Source organism: Podarcis pityusensis (genome assembly GCF_964106645.2).
Source record: "Podarcis pityusensis genome assembly, chromosome: 16".
NCBI classification, from domain to species: Eukaryota; Metazoa; Chordata; class Lepidosauria; order Squamata; family Lacertidae; genus Podarcis; species Podarcis pityusensis.
The window spans coordinates 38,884,362-38,901,274 of record NC_138041.1 but is presented as its reverse complement, the minus strand read 5'-3'; the positions used below and the strand labels follow the sequence as shown (position 1 = coordinate 38,901,274).

At 44.5% G+C, this 16,913-nt stretch overlaps 1 protein-coding gene across 2 annotated transcripts in view; it reads left to right on the top strand.

Moving 5' to 3' along the window:
- HIP1R (huntingtin interacting protein 1 related) overlaps nucleotides 1-16,913 on the top strand; it is a 70,665-nt gene that overhangs the window by 1,903 nt on the left and 51,849 nt on the right. The window contains exon 1 of one of the 2 annotated variants that reach the window (XM_080985425.1): nucleotides 3,129-3,321. The exons of the other annotated variant lie outside the window; for it this stretch is intronic. Within the exon in view, the coding sequence (XP_080841551.1) occupies nucleotides 3,298-3,321 (24 nt within the window). The 5' untranslated portion in view covers nucleotides 3,129-3,297. Of the gene's footprint in view, nucleotides 1-3,128; nucleotides 3,322-16,913 lie in introns of those variants that run through there. 2 annotated transcript variants of the gene reach the window in all.

Below are 16,913 nucleotides of genomic sequence, written 5' to 3'. Positions count from 1 at the left end.
GTGCAGCTTCTCAACTTTAGAGTAGGTTCTGGGGTTCCTACAAGCCATACCCTGTGAACCGGAATTCCTTTCCCCTGATTCTGACTGGGTATGTGACTAGTGTTTGTTTCGGTGGTGGTGAGAGGGGAAACAAGGCACTCTGCAGATGCTCAGAAATGCTGGTGTTTCTTCCGACAGAGCCTGACAATTAAAATAATGTCTGGGGCCTGAGTCCTTGTCTGTGTGAGATTCCCATGGCTTCCTTCGTTGCCTGTATTGCCCTGTATGGCCTTTTTGATGTTCTGTGCATGTGTAGATCAGGAATGTGCACAATCTCTCTCCTACCCTGTAATTGAATTTTGCATGTATCTGTGGATGTGTGTATGTTCTTACATACAGTGGTACCTCGGGTTACATACGCTTCAGGTTACAGACTCCGCTAACCCAGAAATAGTGCTTCAGGTTAAGAACTTTGCTTCAGAATGAGAACAGAAATCGCGTGGCAGCGGTGCGGCAGCAGCAGGAGGCCCCATTAGCTAAAGTGGTGCTTCAGGTTAAGAACAGTTTCAGGTTAAGTACGGACCTCCGGAACGAATTAAGTACTTAACCCGAGGTACCACTGTATATACTACTGGGATAAACAATATGGATTTATATACGGTTTGGGTAACGAGAATTTGTCTATTGTTTCAGGGTTTGTAGGGCTGATTCTGTGTAGGTTATCCTGTGTACACTTTTTTGTGTGTGGCTTTTCCTAGAGACAAACATCTGGTCCTGTTTCTATCATAGGCAGAAGTTGCTTAGTTTTTCTGAAAACAAACAAACAAACAAACCAATAATGTTTTGTCAGTTACCTGTGCGGTCTTGAAGAGGAACATATTTATTGAGGCAGAAGTTTGTGCAGCCTGTGCAGGAACCTGATGAAATGACCCGTATTCCACAAAAGCTTCCAACATGCCATATCTTTTCCATATTACCATGCCACAATGAACCTGCTTCCCCAATCTGGAGCCTTTTCTGCTGGTCTAGATCTTTTCCCATGCCCCAACTTTAAGGAAACAGGTGTGAAATAAAGTACAGTGGAGTGCCTCTGAGCATGTGCAGAGTCCCTTGCCTTCACCTAAGACAGCCTTTCCTCAAACACATAGAATGAAGGAAGGCCCCTCTGAGGCAGATGGCATCTCAAAGCAACAGGTTCAAGTCACCAGGCAAGATGGCAACCCTTTTCTCTCTTCCCCTCTTGCACTCTCAGTTCCATATACAGAAATGGACCATTGCTTTTTCTTTCTTTTTTAAAGCGTTTATTAATTTTCCAATAAGAACGTCCAATTAATATATCAAATTAAATCCAATAAAAATAAATAAAATAAAAAAGTCAATTTGTCTTCCAAATTGTAATATTTTTTTGTTTTGACAAATGGGCCATTGCTTCAACCCTGGCAGCAGGACATACCTCTGGGACTGGCAGCAGTTTTGAGGGTGCAGAAAGCAAAGGCTGAGGGGCTGTTGAGCTCTGCCCCACCTTTTCTCACAGCAGAGTCGAAACACTTTTATTTCCTCCTTAGAAACTGTTGGAAGCAACTCCCATCATTCCTTGCTATATTGGCCCTGCTGGGCCTGGCAGGGGCTGATGGGAGCTGGAATCCAACAAAGTCTGGAGGGTTAGAGGGTCTCCAGACGCTCCAATGTCTCTTCTTAAACTTACAGCCACTGACTTTCAAGGAAGGTCATTTACGTCCATTTCCAGGCAGGGAACACCAGTGCTTTTTGGGTGTGAAATGCGCTGTGTTTATTGCCTCAAGGTATCTTGGAAAATCCTCCCTTGGAAGGATAGGGAGGGTGCTTTGACAGCCCAGCAATTTTTCACTGCAGCGCACCTGTACGCCACAGGTACTCAGTGAACAGCCTGTGTTGACTCTGTGCCTGTACGTGTGTGTGTGTGTGTGTGTGTGTGTTTCAGTGTGTGTTTCTGAGCGTCGAGGAGAAATAGTGAGAGTCTTTGTGGGCAAATGTCAGGAAGTGTGCGTGTGTGTCTTCCTTGAAACTCCCATCTTCAGTTGTCAAAAATGAACACTGGAAACACGTTTTCCTTCCTGGGTGTTTCTTTTCCATTTGTTGTGCAGTTTCTCTTTCCCTTTCTCACATATGTTATGGTCCCAGAAACCTCTCTTGCTTCCTAGTTCGTCTGGTCTTGATTCCAGTTTGGCATTCTCCAAGACTGGAGAGGTGAAGAGTTTGTCGAAGGTTCTGTCATTGGGGCCCAGTTAAGCGGTGTACTTATTGAACCCTATAGCCTTGCTTTGAGCAGTTGGGTGGCACAGGTGTTTTGCATTTTTTAAAAAATCAATTTACATACACTTTTTTTTAATTAGCTGCTTTCTTTGTAACAAATTGGCTGCCCTCTTTTTAGGAGATGAGAATAATTTATATTTCATGCATAAACCTCTGGGCAAAAAACCAACTCTTACCCAGTTATTTATTGCTTTTATAGTCTACCTTTTCCTCAGTGAGTTCAAGGGAACCTAATTAGTTCTTTCTATGCCCTTAGAATCTTTGCAACAACCCTGTGAGGTAGGATAGGTCGAGAGAGACAGGCCTAGTTTCCACAGAACACTAAGCCATGTTTAATGCTAACCATAGTTAATAAGCATTTGTTAAGCCTGGGACTCCTGGCAGTCAGTCACTTAAACCTCATTTCATTAACCCTTCCCCCATTAAAGCAGACATAAGCCAGGGAGATCCACTCTTCAGCCATGGCTCGGCTGCTTTTGGGTGGTGACGGTTATTTATATAGGAGGTTCAGGTTCGTACCTCTAAACTCTGGTTAACTGAGGTTTGCAAACCAGCTGGGTTAGGTTCTCACTTAATGCTAAGCCACGGTTTGCAAAAACATAGTTTGGTGCTCTGTACAAACCTTTTTTTATATGTATATACCTTTTTACAAAACAGGCCAGTCATTGGCTTAAGGTTCCCAAGTTAGCTTCATGGCTGAGTGAGAAATGGAACCCTGTTCCTCTGCACTGGGACTCAGGGATGTGGGTGTGTGAGATATGGCTGATCTCGAGCCGCTGTTGATGGGCCTGTCTGTGCAAATGATATGCAAATGATGCAAGTTATTCAAATAGCAAATTGTCCACAGCCCTATAGCTTTCAGAGTGGTAGTTCTGGATGTCAAGGAGGTTGTCTGTTGAAGCTACATTATGGTTCTGGGTGGTGATGAAGTCCTGGTAATGATTTGCTGACCTGCTCTGATGTCAGAGAAGGACAAAAGAAGGAGGGCCATCAGACACCAGGATCCTAGGAATCAAAGAGCGGAAGATGAGTGTATACACAGGAACAAAGGTAAGAGGAGAAGATCAGAGCGAAGAAAATGAGGGGGTGATTTTGCTGACCTATGCTTACAGCTTTGGGCCTCTGGTGATAACAGTAGATATTTAAAGTTTAAAATGTGCTGCTTTCGTCTGCCACCTTTGAGCCCCATTTAGTCACTGAGTAAATTGCCATCATGTCACGAAATCTTTACAAACAAACATTTAAGGAGGATGATTTTGACAGGAAGATTAAAATCAGTGCAGCTGCTGCAAAGGAAGCAGAGCATTCATCTGGCAGGGTGAAAACCTTGCATGGGGCCTAGAGATGGAAGGGACAGGGTGCTCAAAGAGAAAACTAAGGAATATGGCGTGCCTGTAAGGCCAGGAGAAAGATGGACTTAAAAAAATATAGTATTGGTCAGCAACTGAAGTCACCTGTTCTAGATGTGGCCCACCACGTCACCCCTTTGTTGATACCTGAGAGGTGAAAGAGAGTTGCCAATATAGTGGCATCTGTGGCAACAGCCACCTGAGGGTGCCCCTATGGAAATTGGAAGTTGAGGCCTTGGTCTTTCAGCCCAACTCCATTGTTGAAGTGGTTCTCTGAGAATGAGCACACATGGCAGTCAAGGCAGCTATCAAGACAGACAACTGGTCCGTCTTACTAGCCCAAAACTGATGACCCCCCACGTCCAGGGGTTCTGCAAGATCTCAACCACACATGCATCTTTCTCAGCCCTCTCGTGAGCAAATCGGCTTGAGCTGGAGTGACCTAGAACTTTCCACGTTCAAAATGTGTTTTCTCTACTGAGTCCCTGTAGTTGCTGACCAGGGAGCAGCAGAGAGATGAAGAAGAAGCTGAATGCTTATAGGCTGTAAGGAAGCTGGGGGAATTGGGGTGTGAGGGCATATGCAGGGTGCTTTGGGGCAATAACGGCCTGCGGAGGGTCGCGAGGATCAAATATTCTGTTCTTAATTGCTTCTTAGAATGAATCCATCCCCGCTGAGCAAATCTGGATTTATTCATCTGTTACAATTAGCATTTTAAAATACCCATGTGAGTCTGGAAGATTTGGGTTTCTCTGGGAAGATCTTCTGCCTGTGGGGTTTATTAACTGAAGTCCAAGGTAGTTGCTAGATTTGAGTAATGGAAGCAGTGGGCAGAGGGGGATATGTGTTGCCAATTGGTAACTGTTTCCTTAAATACCTATTCACTTGGAAGTAGGGAAGAGGGGTTTGATTCACTTCTCATTTAAACGTGAACCTACCTTATATGCTGTTTTCAGAACAATACAGGAACTGAAATGCAGGCACCTTTCAAAATCTGCTCTTCTCTGAATTTTTCAGTGCTGTTCTGCACCCAAGGAATGTGTATCAAAATGCATATACAGTGGTACCTCGGGTTACATACGCTTCAGATTACAGACTCCGCTAACCCAGAAATAGTACCTTGGGTTAAGAACTTAGCTTCAGGATGAGAACAGAAATTGCGCACCAGCAGTGCAGTGGCAGTGGGAGGCCCCATTAGCTAAAGTGGTACCTCGGGTTAAGAACAGTTTCAGGTTAAGAATGGAGCTCCAGAACGAATTAAGTTCTTAACCCGAGGTACCATTGTACTAGGACACAGTTTGTACCAACAAACATATACCACTGAAAATAACATACAAGTATGCATTATATTAGGAGAAAAGGCATACCAAAACTTGCATGTTATGAAAATTCATCAGCAAATTTCTCCTGAGGATTTAAAAATATGTATGTTTTCAAACTGATGTGAAAATGTGGAGAACTGAACCTCAAGACAGGAAACATAAGGAACGTAGAGAAATCTAAATGGAGAGATTTGCCCCACCCTGCGCGGATGTATACAGTCCTTGTCTCCCTGCGAATAACTACCCTGCCTTGTCTGCCTGTCCCCCTCCGGTTTTGAAATGCGGAGAAGATTTAGGAGTCGTAATACAGTGGACAATCTCCTTCATCCCAACCCAGTTTATCTGCTACTACAAACATGCCTCCAGTGTTTGCGGAGAAGGGATTAGAAAGTTTTATGGCAGTGTGCTAAGAAGGGAGAAAAGAAGTGGAATCTCTCCCAGCTGAGAAAGCCCTCTGAAGGTTACAGAAACAGCAGCCCTGGCTGCAAAGAATGCTGAGATGGCGGTTTGTTTGCCACACGCCCAAAGCACAATTCGGGCAAATCCCTGCCCTCCCACTGACCTGACTGCTATTGCAGTTCATAACCCTGGCTGGAGATGAGGAAATCTCAGCTGTTTTTGTCCCAGCAACATATTAAAAGATGTTGTATGGATTTTATGGACGTAAGAGTAATCGGCAGTTTATAAGCTTCAGGCACAATCTGGCTGGAAGCTTTCCTGGAAAAGGTCTATTAAAATGAATGGTGGATTCCTGATGGACTTTTATCCATAAGCCACATTGAGTCACTATCAAAGAAAAAGCTTGAGTACAAATAAATGTATAACAACAACAGCTCCCTGCCAACACACAGGTATTTCAGTCCTGCTTGATTTGGGTATGCAAGCAAGTTTCCTGCGTACTCAAACTGAGCAGAAAGCAGGATTGAACTCTCTGCTCATCGTCATCTTATGGGCAGAGAGGTCAATCCTTCTCAGGACTATCCCCCCTACTCTCCTTGGGCCACCTTGGACAAGATAGTCATTTGATGCCTTTATGACATCAGAAGAGTGATAGATTTGACCCCCTCTCTAGGGCATTAGAGGAGAATCTTTCCCAGCCATATTTTGAGATGCCAGAGGTTGAATCTGGGTCTTCTGCATGCAAAGCATGCACTCTGCTGCTGAGCTTGGCCTCCCCAGCAAAATGCACAATTTTAAAATGCAGTGGAGCAGGATATAAATTAAGCAAATTATGTAAAACAGAGCATGCAAGGGATAGCAGTGGGAATCCCAGGAGCAGATTTGTCCCTATGAGTGCTGCAGCTCCTACCTGCTTCCCCTCATTACAAGGCCAAAAGAAGTGTGGAGAAAACTGATTACTGAACTGGTAGGCTGCTTTGGCTAGTAGGGTTGACATGTAAGATCCCTAACCTGTGAGCTCATCCTCCATGGCTAGTAAAATACCTACCATGGAACAGGGACAGGCTGAGAGAGAAGAACCTGGTGCCAACATCAGAGGTGGAGCACAAGTTACAGGCAAATTTGAGGGGACGAGGTCTAACCACCACTACTAATAATAATCTGTAATAATACTAATACTACTCTGCCCACCCGGCTGGGTTTTCCCAGCCACTCTGGGTGGCTTCCATCACATATAAAAACATAATAAAACATCAAACATTAAAAACTTCCTGATAAAGGGTTGCCTTTAGATGACTTCTAAAAGTTGTATAGTTATTTATCTCCTCAACATCTGATGCGAGGGCGTTCCACAGGGAGGGCACCACTACTGAGAAGGTCCTCTGGCTGGTTCCATAGCTTTCAACTCAAACCAAAACTGGCCCAAGCAATTATTTTTGTCACACCAGCAGCATTATTTGGAAAGCCTAAGCTAAAAACGGAGGGACACAGGTGGCGCTGTGGGTTAAACCACAGAGCCTAGGACTTGCCGATCAGAAGGTCGGCGGTTCAAATCCCCGCGATGGGGTGAGCTCCTGTTTCTTGGTCCCTGCTCCTGCCAACTTAGCAGTTCGAAAGCATGTCAAAGTGCAAGTAGATAAATAGGTACCGCTCTGGCGGGAAGGTAAACGGCGTTTCCGTGCACTGCTCTGGTTCGCCAGAAGCGGCTTAATCAGGCTGGCCACATGACCCGGAAGCTGTACGCCGGCTCCCTCGGCCAATAAAGCGAGATGAGCACCGCAACCCCAGAGTCGGTCACAACTGGGCCTAATGGTCGGGGGTCCCTTTACCTCTAAGCTAAAAACAAACCTGTTTGCTCCCTTATTCATCTCTGTTGTTGGTTCTCCCCACTGTGACCATGAGGACTATAGGCTTTCATTGATGCATACTGAAATCTGTGATTCTCGTGGTTTTTACGTTAGATGGTTTAGTGCTGGAATGGCAAAGCTTCAGAAAAGTTATAATAATAATTTTAAAAACTATGAATTCAGCCTAGATTGGGTGGCTGCTGTCTGCCAGAGTTACCCTGGAGACTGCCAGTCACAGCAGACGGTATTGGGCCCCAATGGACTAATGGTCTGACTCAGTTTGAGGCAGTTTCCGGTGCTTGTAACTAGTACAACCTGCTGAAGACTAGAACTCGCAGCTGCTGAAGAATGTAACTCAGCACGTGAGTTAACCTCTGTACTCTTTGCAAGCTTCTTAGTCCACAAACGTTGTGCAATGTTTCGTTATTTGGAAATGGTATCTATGAGCTAAGCATTGCTCATTGGTTCTCCTTCACCCCTGTGCCTGTCGCTTAATGTGCACACACAACTAGGTTTTCCATAATTGCAGGTCTAGTCAGTCTTAATTGTACCTGTTTTAACGGCAGGAAGGCTGGGTGTTGTGGGGGGCGGGGAGACACAAATTGACTTTTTAAACCAGAAGTGGGGATCCAGATGTCCCTGACCATTGGCCATGCTGGCTAAAGGGGCTGGTGGGAGCTGCTCTTGCTAATTTATTTACCACATTTTCTCCAAGTTTATACTCGGAGCAGTTTACAATGAAATAACAGACCAAAACAATGCCACAATAACCACAATGCACACAATTAAAATTATAATACAATTTACAACACCAAATGAACAGTTCAGTAATGACCAATTATTGTTGATTCAGTTAAAATGCATCCAGAAAATGAAACCTTAAATGACACCAACAGGCCAGTTAATACACCCCCCAGTAGCCACAAAGCTGATGAAAGTGGGAACTACAACGGTCAGATTTCTCTTCAACAGATATATTCACGAAAGGGAGCACCAGGGATGGCCTTGCCAATTCTTGTGGGTAGCCTTGCAAGATCGCTGAGCCAAGTTGTAGTTCAGCAAGAGCTGGAGTGCCTCACGTTCCCCCTCCTGCGTTTGGGGCTGCAGCTCAGCTGCTGAGGACAGGCGTTGCACGCAAAAGGTCCCCTGTTCCGTCCCTGCTGCCTCCAGCTAAAAGGATCTCCAGTTCTGAGAAAGGGTCCCTCTTGGGAGAGCCACTGGCATGAGAATTGGACAGCAGGCAACTAGATGGACAAGTGTCCAGAACTAGCATTCGCTTGTAGCTGCTCAGGCTGACTGAAAGCTGTGGTGAGGCCTGGTCTGGCTTTGGGCAGATCCACACCATACATTTAAAGCACACCCCAGACAGATTTAAAGGATATGACTTCTGCCAAAGAATCATGGGAACTATAGTTTTCCACCTCATAGATACAGTTCCCGGCACCCTTAGCAACCGAAGGATCCCAGGATTATAGAATCATAGAATTGTAGAGTTGGAAGGGACCCTGAGGATCATCTAGTCCAAACCCCCTGCAATGCAGGAATATACAGCTGTCCCAGACGGGGATCGAACCTGCAACCTTGGCATTATTGGCATTGTGCTCCAACCAACTGAGCTGTCCAGGCTTTAAAAGTATGGTGTGGATCAGCTTGGAAAAGTTTGAATGGCACTGCGGGAAATTTTTAAAAACAGCAAGACAAAACAGACTTATTTACACCCTCATTCTTTCTGTTGAACTTTGAGTTGGTGATCAGAAAGGAAATGAGGTCACGTTGAAGGAAGTATCCTTTTCTTTTATTTGCAATCAGGAAGGCTAAATGCGTTTGCCACCTGCGAACCAGAAATACCAGTTTAGTTTTGAAAACAAAGCAATTACATCCTTGCTTCGTGACTGCATCACCACTGTGGTTCCAAGCTGTTTCTGAGTCACTTCCTTTCCCTGGGTTGGCTTGGGAGAGCAGGGTGGGCGGACACATTGGCATCTCGGAAGCTGTTGCCGGCTGGCAAGGAGAGTGGGGCTGGCACAAGATGCTTGGACCTGGGTAACACATTGCTAAAGAACCGGCCAAGCGTCTGGATTGTGTTCATGGAGGAATAAGTGGCTGTTAGCTTTGATACTGATGCAAAGTTTAAGAAGGGACAAATCGTTATCCAAATGAGAAGGTTAATGCCCAGATCCTATTTACCATATTTACTTGAATCTAATGCTCACTTTTTTCGGCTAAATTATGTTGCAAAAATTTAAGGTACACATTAGATTTGATGTCATATTTACATTCACCAGCAAATACTTTTTTTGGTTTCACATTTATATCCCACCTCTCCTCCAAGGAGCTATATACAGTGGACACTCGGGTTGTGAACGTGATCCGTGCGGGAAGTTCGCAACCCGCAACGCCGCATGTGTGCATGCGTGGGTCGCAATTTGGCACTTCTGCGTAAGCGCTGAAACCTGGAAGTAACCAGTTCCAGTACTTCCGGGTTCGGCGCGGTGTGCAACCCGAAATCGCGCAACCTGAAGTGTCTGTAACCCGAGGTATGACTGTACATAGTTATTCCCCCAGCATTGTATTACCACAACAACACTGAAAGGTAAGTTAGGTGTGTACACACAGACAGACAGACAGACAGATTCACCCCGTGAGCTTCATGGCTTGTCTAAGTGGCAATTTGAACCCTGGCCTCCAAGGTCCTAATCCAACACTCCTCCACTGCACCATGTTGACTCACTTCATTTGGATTTTATTTGAGTTTAGTTGGATATAAGTGCCCCTTTTGTGTGTTCTACTTGACTTGTATGCAATGCTTTGCCTAGTATGCCTTCAGCTGGGGACTTTCGAAGTGAGCTTTGGGGTGTCCTGTGGTGCTGTAACAGCAAATTCGTCTACACAGGGAAGCGTTGCCTGCTCTGTTTGTCTTTGGAGGCTGTGTGCCAGGGAAGGCCAGTTGCCAAGGAGCCACAGCAGGAGAGGGCTTTTGTGCCCCGCTTGTGCGCTTCCAGGCAGCATCCGGTCGGAAAACAGGGATGGAGCTAGCTGAACTTACACTAGGAGAGCGTGCTGGATCAGGCCAGTGGCCAGTCCAGCATTGTGCTTATTGTCCCTGCCACATCCTGTTCTCACAGTGGCCAGCCAGACGCCTGTAGAAACCCGCAAGCAGGATTCAAGCGTAAGAGCACTTGCCCCTTCTGGGATTTCAAGCAACTGGTTTTCAGAAGCAGTTCAGCGGAAGGCAGAGTGTAGCCACCTTGGCTGTTAGCCATCAATAGCCCTGAATTCACCCAATCTTCTTTTATGATATATGTTTTTATTGGTTTTTGAAAATACAGCTGTAAAAAGATGCACTGATCAATAAAAGGAGAATAGAAAACCATAGTTGTAACTGTGTCCATTATTCTTTTAAAGCCATCTAGATACGGCCTGTACAGCCTAGGACCCTCGTACCTACGGGACCGCCTCTCCCACAGAGGAACTTACGGTCTTCAAATAAAAACATCCTGAAGGTCCTGGGCCACAGAGAGGTTAGGCTGGCCTCAACTAGAGGCAGGGCTTTTTCGGCTGTGGCTCCGATCTGGTGGAACGCTCTGTCACAAGAGACTAGGGCCCTGCAGGACTTGACATCTTTCCGCAGGGCCTGCAAGACGGAGCTGTTCCACCAGGCCTTTGGTCAGGGCACAGCCTGACTCCCTCCTTTGGCAATCTTTACAGAACTTTAGCTTATGGTTGCCATCAATTTGATTTTAATTAATTTTTATAATGCTTTTAGAATGTTGCACTATTTTATTGTTGTTAGCCACCCTGAGCCCAGCTTCGGCTGAGGAGAGCGGGATATAAATAAATTTTTATTTTTATTTTTATTATTTATATTATTATTATTATTATTATTATTATTATTATGGCCACCGCTACCTCTGCGTGAAGAAGTGCTTCATTGTGATCTGATCCACCAGGGCTCTTTGTATATCTTTCCCTATTCCTTCCACTCCTCCCTCGCTGAGAGACCTAGCATTCGGAGCCAGTTTGGAAATAGTTGTGGTACTTTAAGGCTGCTATAATCCTAAGTCTTCATATTTGCTTTTCAGATGTTGTGCAGATGAACAACCCCTCCCTCCTACTATCCAGAGGTGCAAGCCCCCAATTTTCATCCCATCTCCCAATAGTATTTCAAAGGCTGGAAAGGCCTGGTTGTGTTAGGTGGCAGGGACAATAAGCACAACGCTACTCTGCCTTGCGTGCTGCCCTTGCTGAGCCTCTGATCTAGCTGTCATGGAAACCTGCTCATTAAAGATACTGAGCAGCAAACAAAGCGTAACTTTAATAACGATCAGTGTATTTGCATACTCCGTGCACAATTTGTGTCGCAGTTGAACCACCTTAGTTACGCTCCTGGCACACTTATTCAACAATGTACAGTGGTACCTCAGGTTACATACGCTTCAGGTTACATACGCTTCAGGTTACAGACTCCGCTAACACAGAAATAGTGCTTCAGGTTAAGAACTTTGCTTCAGGATGAGAACAGAAATCGTTCTCTGGCAGCAGCAGGAGGCCCCATTAGCTAAAGTGGTGCTTCAGGTTAAGAACAGTTTCAGGTTAAGTATAGACCTCTGGAACGAATTAAGTACTTAACCCGAGGTACCACTGTAATGGAATTTAACACAAAACTGAGGCCTTTTCAGTGTCACACCATATTGTAAAAGGGGTCTGGCAACTTTGTTTTCCTCTTAGAGGCCATACTCCCAGGGGGTGTGTGTGTGTGTGTGTGTGTGTGTGTGTGTGTGTGTGTCTCATGCTCCTGCTGATGGACAGAGAGGCTAAAAATGTCCTGGATTATCAGTTTTCTTGATGCCAGTTTTCTCTGTCACTACCTCATATTAGTAGGTGTCTTTGGGGTGAGGTGGTCTTGATACTTTTATATTTACTTTGTGGGAGCCTATCCGGGCCTAGCTGTTGAAGCAGGACATGTTTGTTAACGGATCTTAAGTTTACTACTTGTTTTTTTTTAAAAGCAAAACACTGGTGTAAGTTTAATTTCAAAATTTACTACAGGATAGCTGCAGATCAAACTCCTCCAGGAATATTTGTTGTTTGGACATATATATATATGTGAAGAAGGGAAGGGTAAAAGAAAATAATGCACAAGGCAGTTTGTGTGTTTGCTTTAACAATCACGTGAACGAAAGTAGAGATGCATGTGGGGCCCAGTTTTAAAGTTGATGCTGAGTGCATAAGGGGGAAAAACAGCATCTTCATTCAAGATCCTTGTTCTGGGCTGATGACCTATCCTGGCAGTGGCTGAGGGCCTAGTTTTAACTGAGTCACCAGCCACATGGTGGTGGGGTTTTAAACTTATGTTGTAATCTGTCTGGAAAGATGCGCAGGGCCTCCACCACCACCCCACTAGTGGGTGTGGTGGGTTGCTCTGTTTTTCTTTTATTTGGTGCTAAATCAGGCTTTAAACTGTTCACTCCTATAGCTTAAGGGGTCAATATAAATGCTTGCCAGATGCTGCTTATTACACAGAGAACATGATGGATCATGCATGTGTGTGTCTGCAGAGGGAGGCTGCCTTACTTCCCCTCAGCTGAGATGCACTGACTGCAAGACCTTCCACAGAAGCATCTATATTAGTATATCTAGTCTCTGTGCTGGGAGTGTTTTTTGTTTTTGTTTTAATTACCCACTCAGCGAGGAGGTTTACTGGTGTGTCTCTGCACAGCCTATACCTAAGGTGTTGCCTTCTTAATGACCCAGTTCACACATTAATGGTTTGCTGTGAACACACCTAAAGTGGACTGCGTCTTTTCTGCACTTGTGCTGGGAGGAAACAAGCCATGATGATGCCTGCTAGGAAGGGCAAATCTGTCTATTTTGGCTTCTCTCACTTCCTCATTTTTCCAATATGAAGTTCAGTTCTCCACATTTCCACATCAATTTGCCATAACAAAAGAAAGAAGTATTCATCAGCATTTTAGGGTGAATTTCTCCTAAAATTACATTTTTTGCAGAGCAAATTTCCCCAATGCAGTTTTGTATGCCTTTTAAACAAGTATATGCATTTTTTTCACACTTCACCTCAGTAATATGCAGTTCTGTACACATTGCTTGGCTGAGGAATGGACTTGCTGAAGTTTGAAAATATTGAAGGATGGTTGTGCTCCAGTTCTTGAATTTGTTTTGGAAAATGCAAATTGCATTGGATTGCACATTACATTGCAAACTGAATCAGATTTCTTCCCCATCCTTATCCCTGGTGTAGCGTTGTGTTCCAACCAGGGAGCGTCCTTTTATTTATAAAAGTATTTTTGTACTGCCATACCATAAAGTAGAGTGGTGTGCAACATTAAAACATAAAACACTATTAAAAACAATACAGACCATCAAGTGACTAGCTAATTTAAAAAACTGAAAATTAAATGGCTACAAAGACCTGTTGGTGTAAAAAGGTCTTCAAGAGCACTTGAAAGTCAAAAGCAGGGTTTGCCTTCTGAATCTTTGCTGGAAGAATGTGCCACAAGATGTATATCACTACAAGAACCTTGAACCTGTTTGCTTGTTCTCAGACAAACTGCAGATGGTAAGTCAGGAACAACCCTTGACTATAGATACTGTTTTTGGGGGAGTAAAACAAACCGCAATCCCTGATTTCAAGGGAACACAAGGCCGGGGATTGTGGTTGGTTTTGTCCCAACACAAGCAGGGAAGAATGAAGTGGGTGCAATTCATTTCTGCACAGTAAGCCTTATCTTATGGCCTTCTATGAACAGGCGGAGTCGAGTGCTCTGGAGGGCAGGCAATGCAGCTGTGTTTCTGGAGCATAGATGCACAGGAGCAGAGAAAGCTGCCTTTTGCCCACTGGTCCATCAAATCAGAAACTGAGACGGCTTCTCTAAATCAGGGGCATCCCTGGAAAATAGGGACACGTGGAGGGTCTGTGCTGTGGCTCACCAACTGATGCAGTAGAGAGGCAAGGGAAATGCTGAGGATTGACCTGAGAACCCTCCCAATATATAGGTCTATAGGTTTGCAAGTGGTGGAATGGCAAGATCCATTAAGAGGGAGTGCTGTTCAGACCCGCCCTGTGCTGTCTGGCCATCTACTTCCCCTGGCTTGCATTACGTCACCTGCTGCCGTGTGGTTCAACAGCTGCCACTTAAGATATTCAACACTAGGCAACAAATCTAGTACATATTACTCCGAGGTGGAAAAAGATCACAGGTGTAGGCAGTTCTTATTTTTCCAAGGCTATCTATGCCTGCATTTGTGCACCCTATAACTGACTCTGTTTATTTGCAGCTTGGATGAAAACGCAGAGCACTGCCAATTGTAGGTTTGTGAAGGTATTGAGGGGTTCCTAATAGAATGACAAAATGGAAATGCATAGGATTCTTTGCTTCCTATTTTATATAGATTTTTAGTGGGCTTTAAATTTTATTTTTTAAAAACATAGCATTTGCTTCCTCCAGTGCTAAGCATGATACTTATATACAGTATTTATTTTGAACACTGATAATTGACTGTAACAAAGAGATTAACTGCTTGATTTAAAGAAAAATTCACATTGTGAAGGCCTGTCTAAACAGTGCAGTTTTCAGAAGGCGTGTGAAAGAAGGCAGGGACAGTTCCTATTGAACCTCTACTGGCAGGGAGTTCCACAGGGCAGGGTTGTCATTGCATGTGCCCTACAAATGAGCTGTTTGGTTCCTCCCCCAAAATTAACCAGGCCACTCTTCCACACACAGTATATGCTGTTAAAAGGGTTTCAAATACAGTGGTACCTCGGGTTAAGTACTTAATTCGTTCTGGAGGTCCGTTCTTAACCTGAAACTGTTCTTAACCTGAAGCATCACTTTAGCTAATGGGGCCTCCTGCTGCCGCCGCACCGCCAGAGCACGATTTCTGTTCTCATCCTGAAGCAAAGTTCTTAACCTGAAGCACTATTTCTGGGTTAGCGGAGTCTGTAACCTGAAGCGTCTGTAACCTGAAGTGTATGTAACCCGAGGTACCACTGTATTTGTTGAATCCAGAACTTCTGTGTCCAGCTATTGGACATCTTGATGTCTCCAGAATCTTTATGAAGGCAGACTATGATAGTTACCCATTATGATTACTACATTTATATTCTACCTTTCTCTCAAGATATGTGCATGGTTCTCCCCACTCTCCATTTTTATCCTCATCACAGCCTTGTGAGGTAGGTTAGGCTTGAGAGACCGTGACTAGCCTAAAGTCCCCCAGTGAGTTTTATGGCTGAATTGCAACAGGGGTAAACTGACCCTGAATTTCTTGGTTCTTGTTAGCTGCTGTAGCTTCTATAGATGGTTAAAGTTTTATTGGTTGTGTTTGTTGCAGCTCGTTTTTGTGCTTTATTGTGTAAGATGCTTTGGGTCACATTTATGAGGAAAGTGACTAATGACTAATGGTCTGTGGTAGATTTGTCCTGGATTGAATTTCAGTGTTCTATAATTTCGGTTTCTGTGGGCGGTGAATGCTAATTAACATCATCTTGGGTCATCTCCTTCAGCCACCCAATTTCACTGGCTCTGGGAATGTGCTGGTATCAGTGAGTGACATATTTACATATATTGCTGAAAAGGAGTGAAGGTCAGGTGTTCTGTCTGGGTGAACTGGGAAGTCCATGAAAGAGAACTCAACTTGATACTGAAAATTCATTTAAAAATTAGCATTTCTACAGTATTCTCTAGTTCTTCAAAGTGCTTTGCAAACATTTACAGCTGCCCTATCCTATCAGCAGTGTTATCCCTGTTTTATTTTATTTGTTTTAAAGATTTATATCCTACCTTTCCCAGAGTGCGACCATTCCCAGAGTGGCTCATCAAGTATTAAAATGAAAAAACCCAACATTATAAAAAGCTCCAAAAATAAATGGATCCAAGTTTTATTTATTTCAGGTATTTCTTACATGCTCTTCACCACAAAGTCCAGGGTGGGTGATATTTTAAAAACAAACCCAATTTATAATCAGTATGAAAGAATATGAACATACAATTTTGAAAGAGAGGAGCAGAAGAAACTCAGCCACAGCAGAATTAATGTTTTATTTATTGGCTGATGGGCAGCGAGCTAACCCTACTGGGTTGCCTGCTTGACCCAGTTTTGCATGGGGAACTTCATCATGTAGCTGATCCCTGAAGAAAGCAGATTTGCTAGCCCTGTGCCCAGTGCTCTGCTTGGAAGGGGACTTTGATAGGTGGGCAGGATAACCTACCTTGCAATCATCTGGCAGCTTAATGATGCCAGGTGATTGACAGGTGGGTCATCTCACCCACCTGTCAGAGTTTACCTGTGTGGGGTGGGGTCAGATAATAACCTGGCTTTCCATGCCAAAACGGTTCTCCACCCATGCTTCACAGCAACTGGAACAATATTTTTAAAATATTGTTCAGCTGCTTGAAGAGTGGGCACCATGTCTGCACCATAACACACAAGTGTGGTACTTCAACCCAGTGTGCAATCTCCAAGGGACTGGCACCCATTGCTTGCTTCTTCTAGACTTGGCTGGGTTGGGATGGTTGTTGGTAGACCAGCAGGTTTCTCTGCCAGTGTTTGAGGGCGTATCCAGACTTCCACTTGCCCTCTCAATCAGAAAACCATGGCAAAACCACTTGGACCCGTGCCTATAAGGAATGGGACAAGCAGAAAACCACCCATGGGACATGTGGAAGTGTGGATGAGCCCTTGAGTCTGGCAGAAGGTTACCGTGT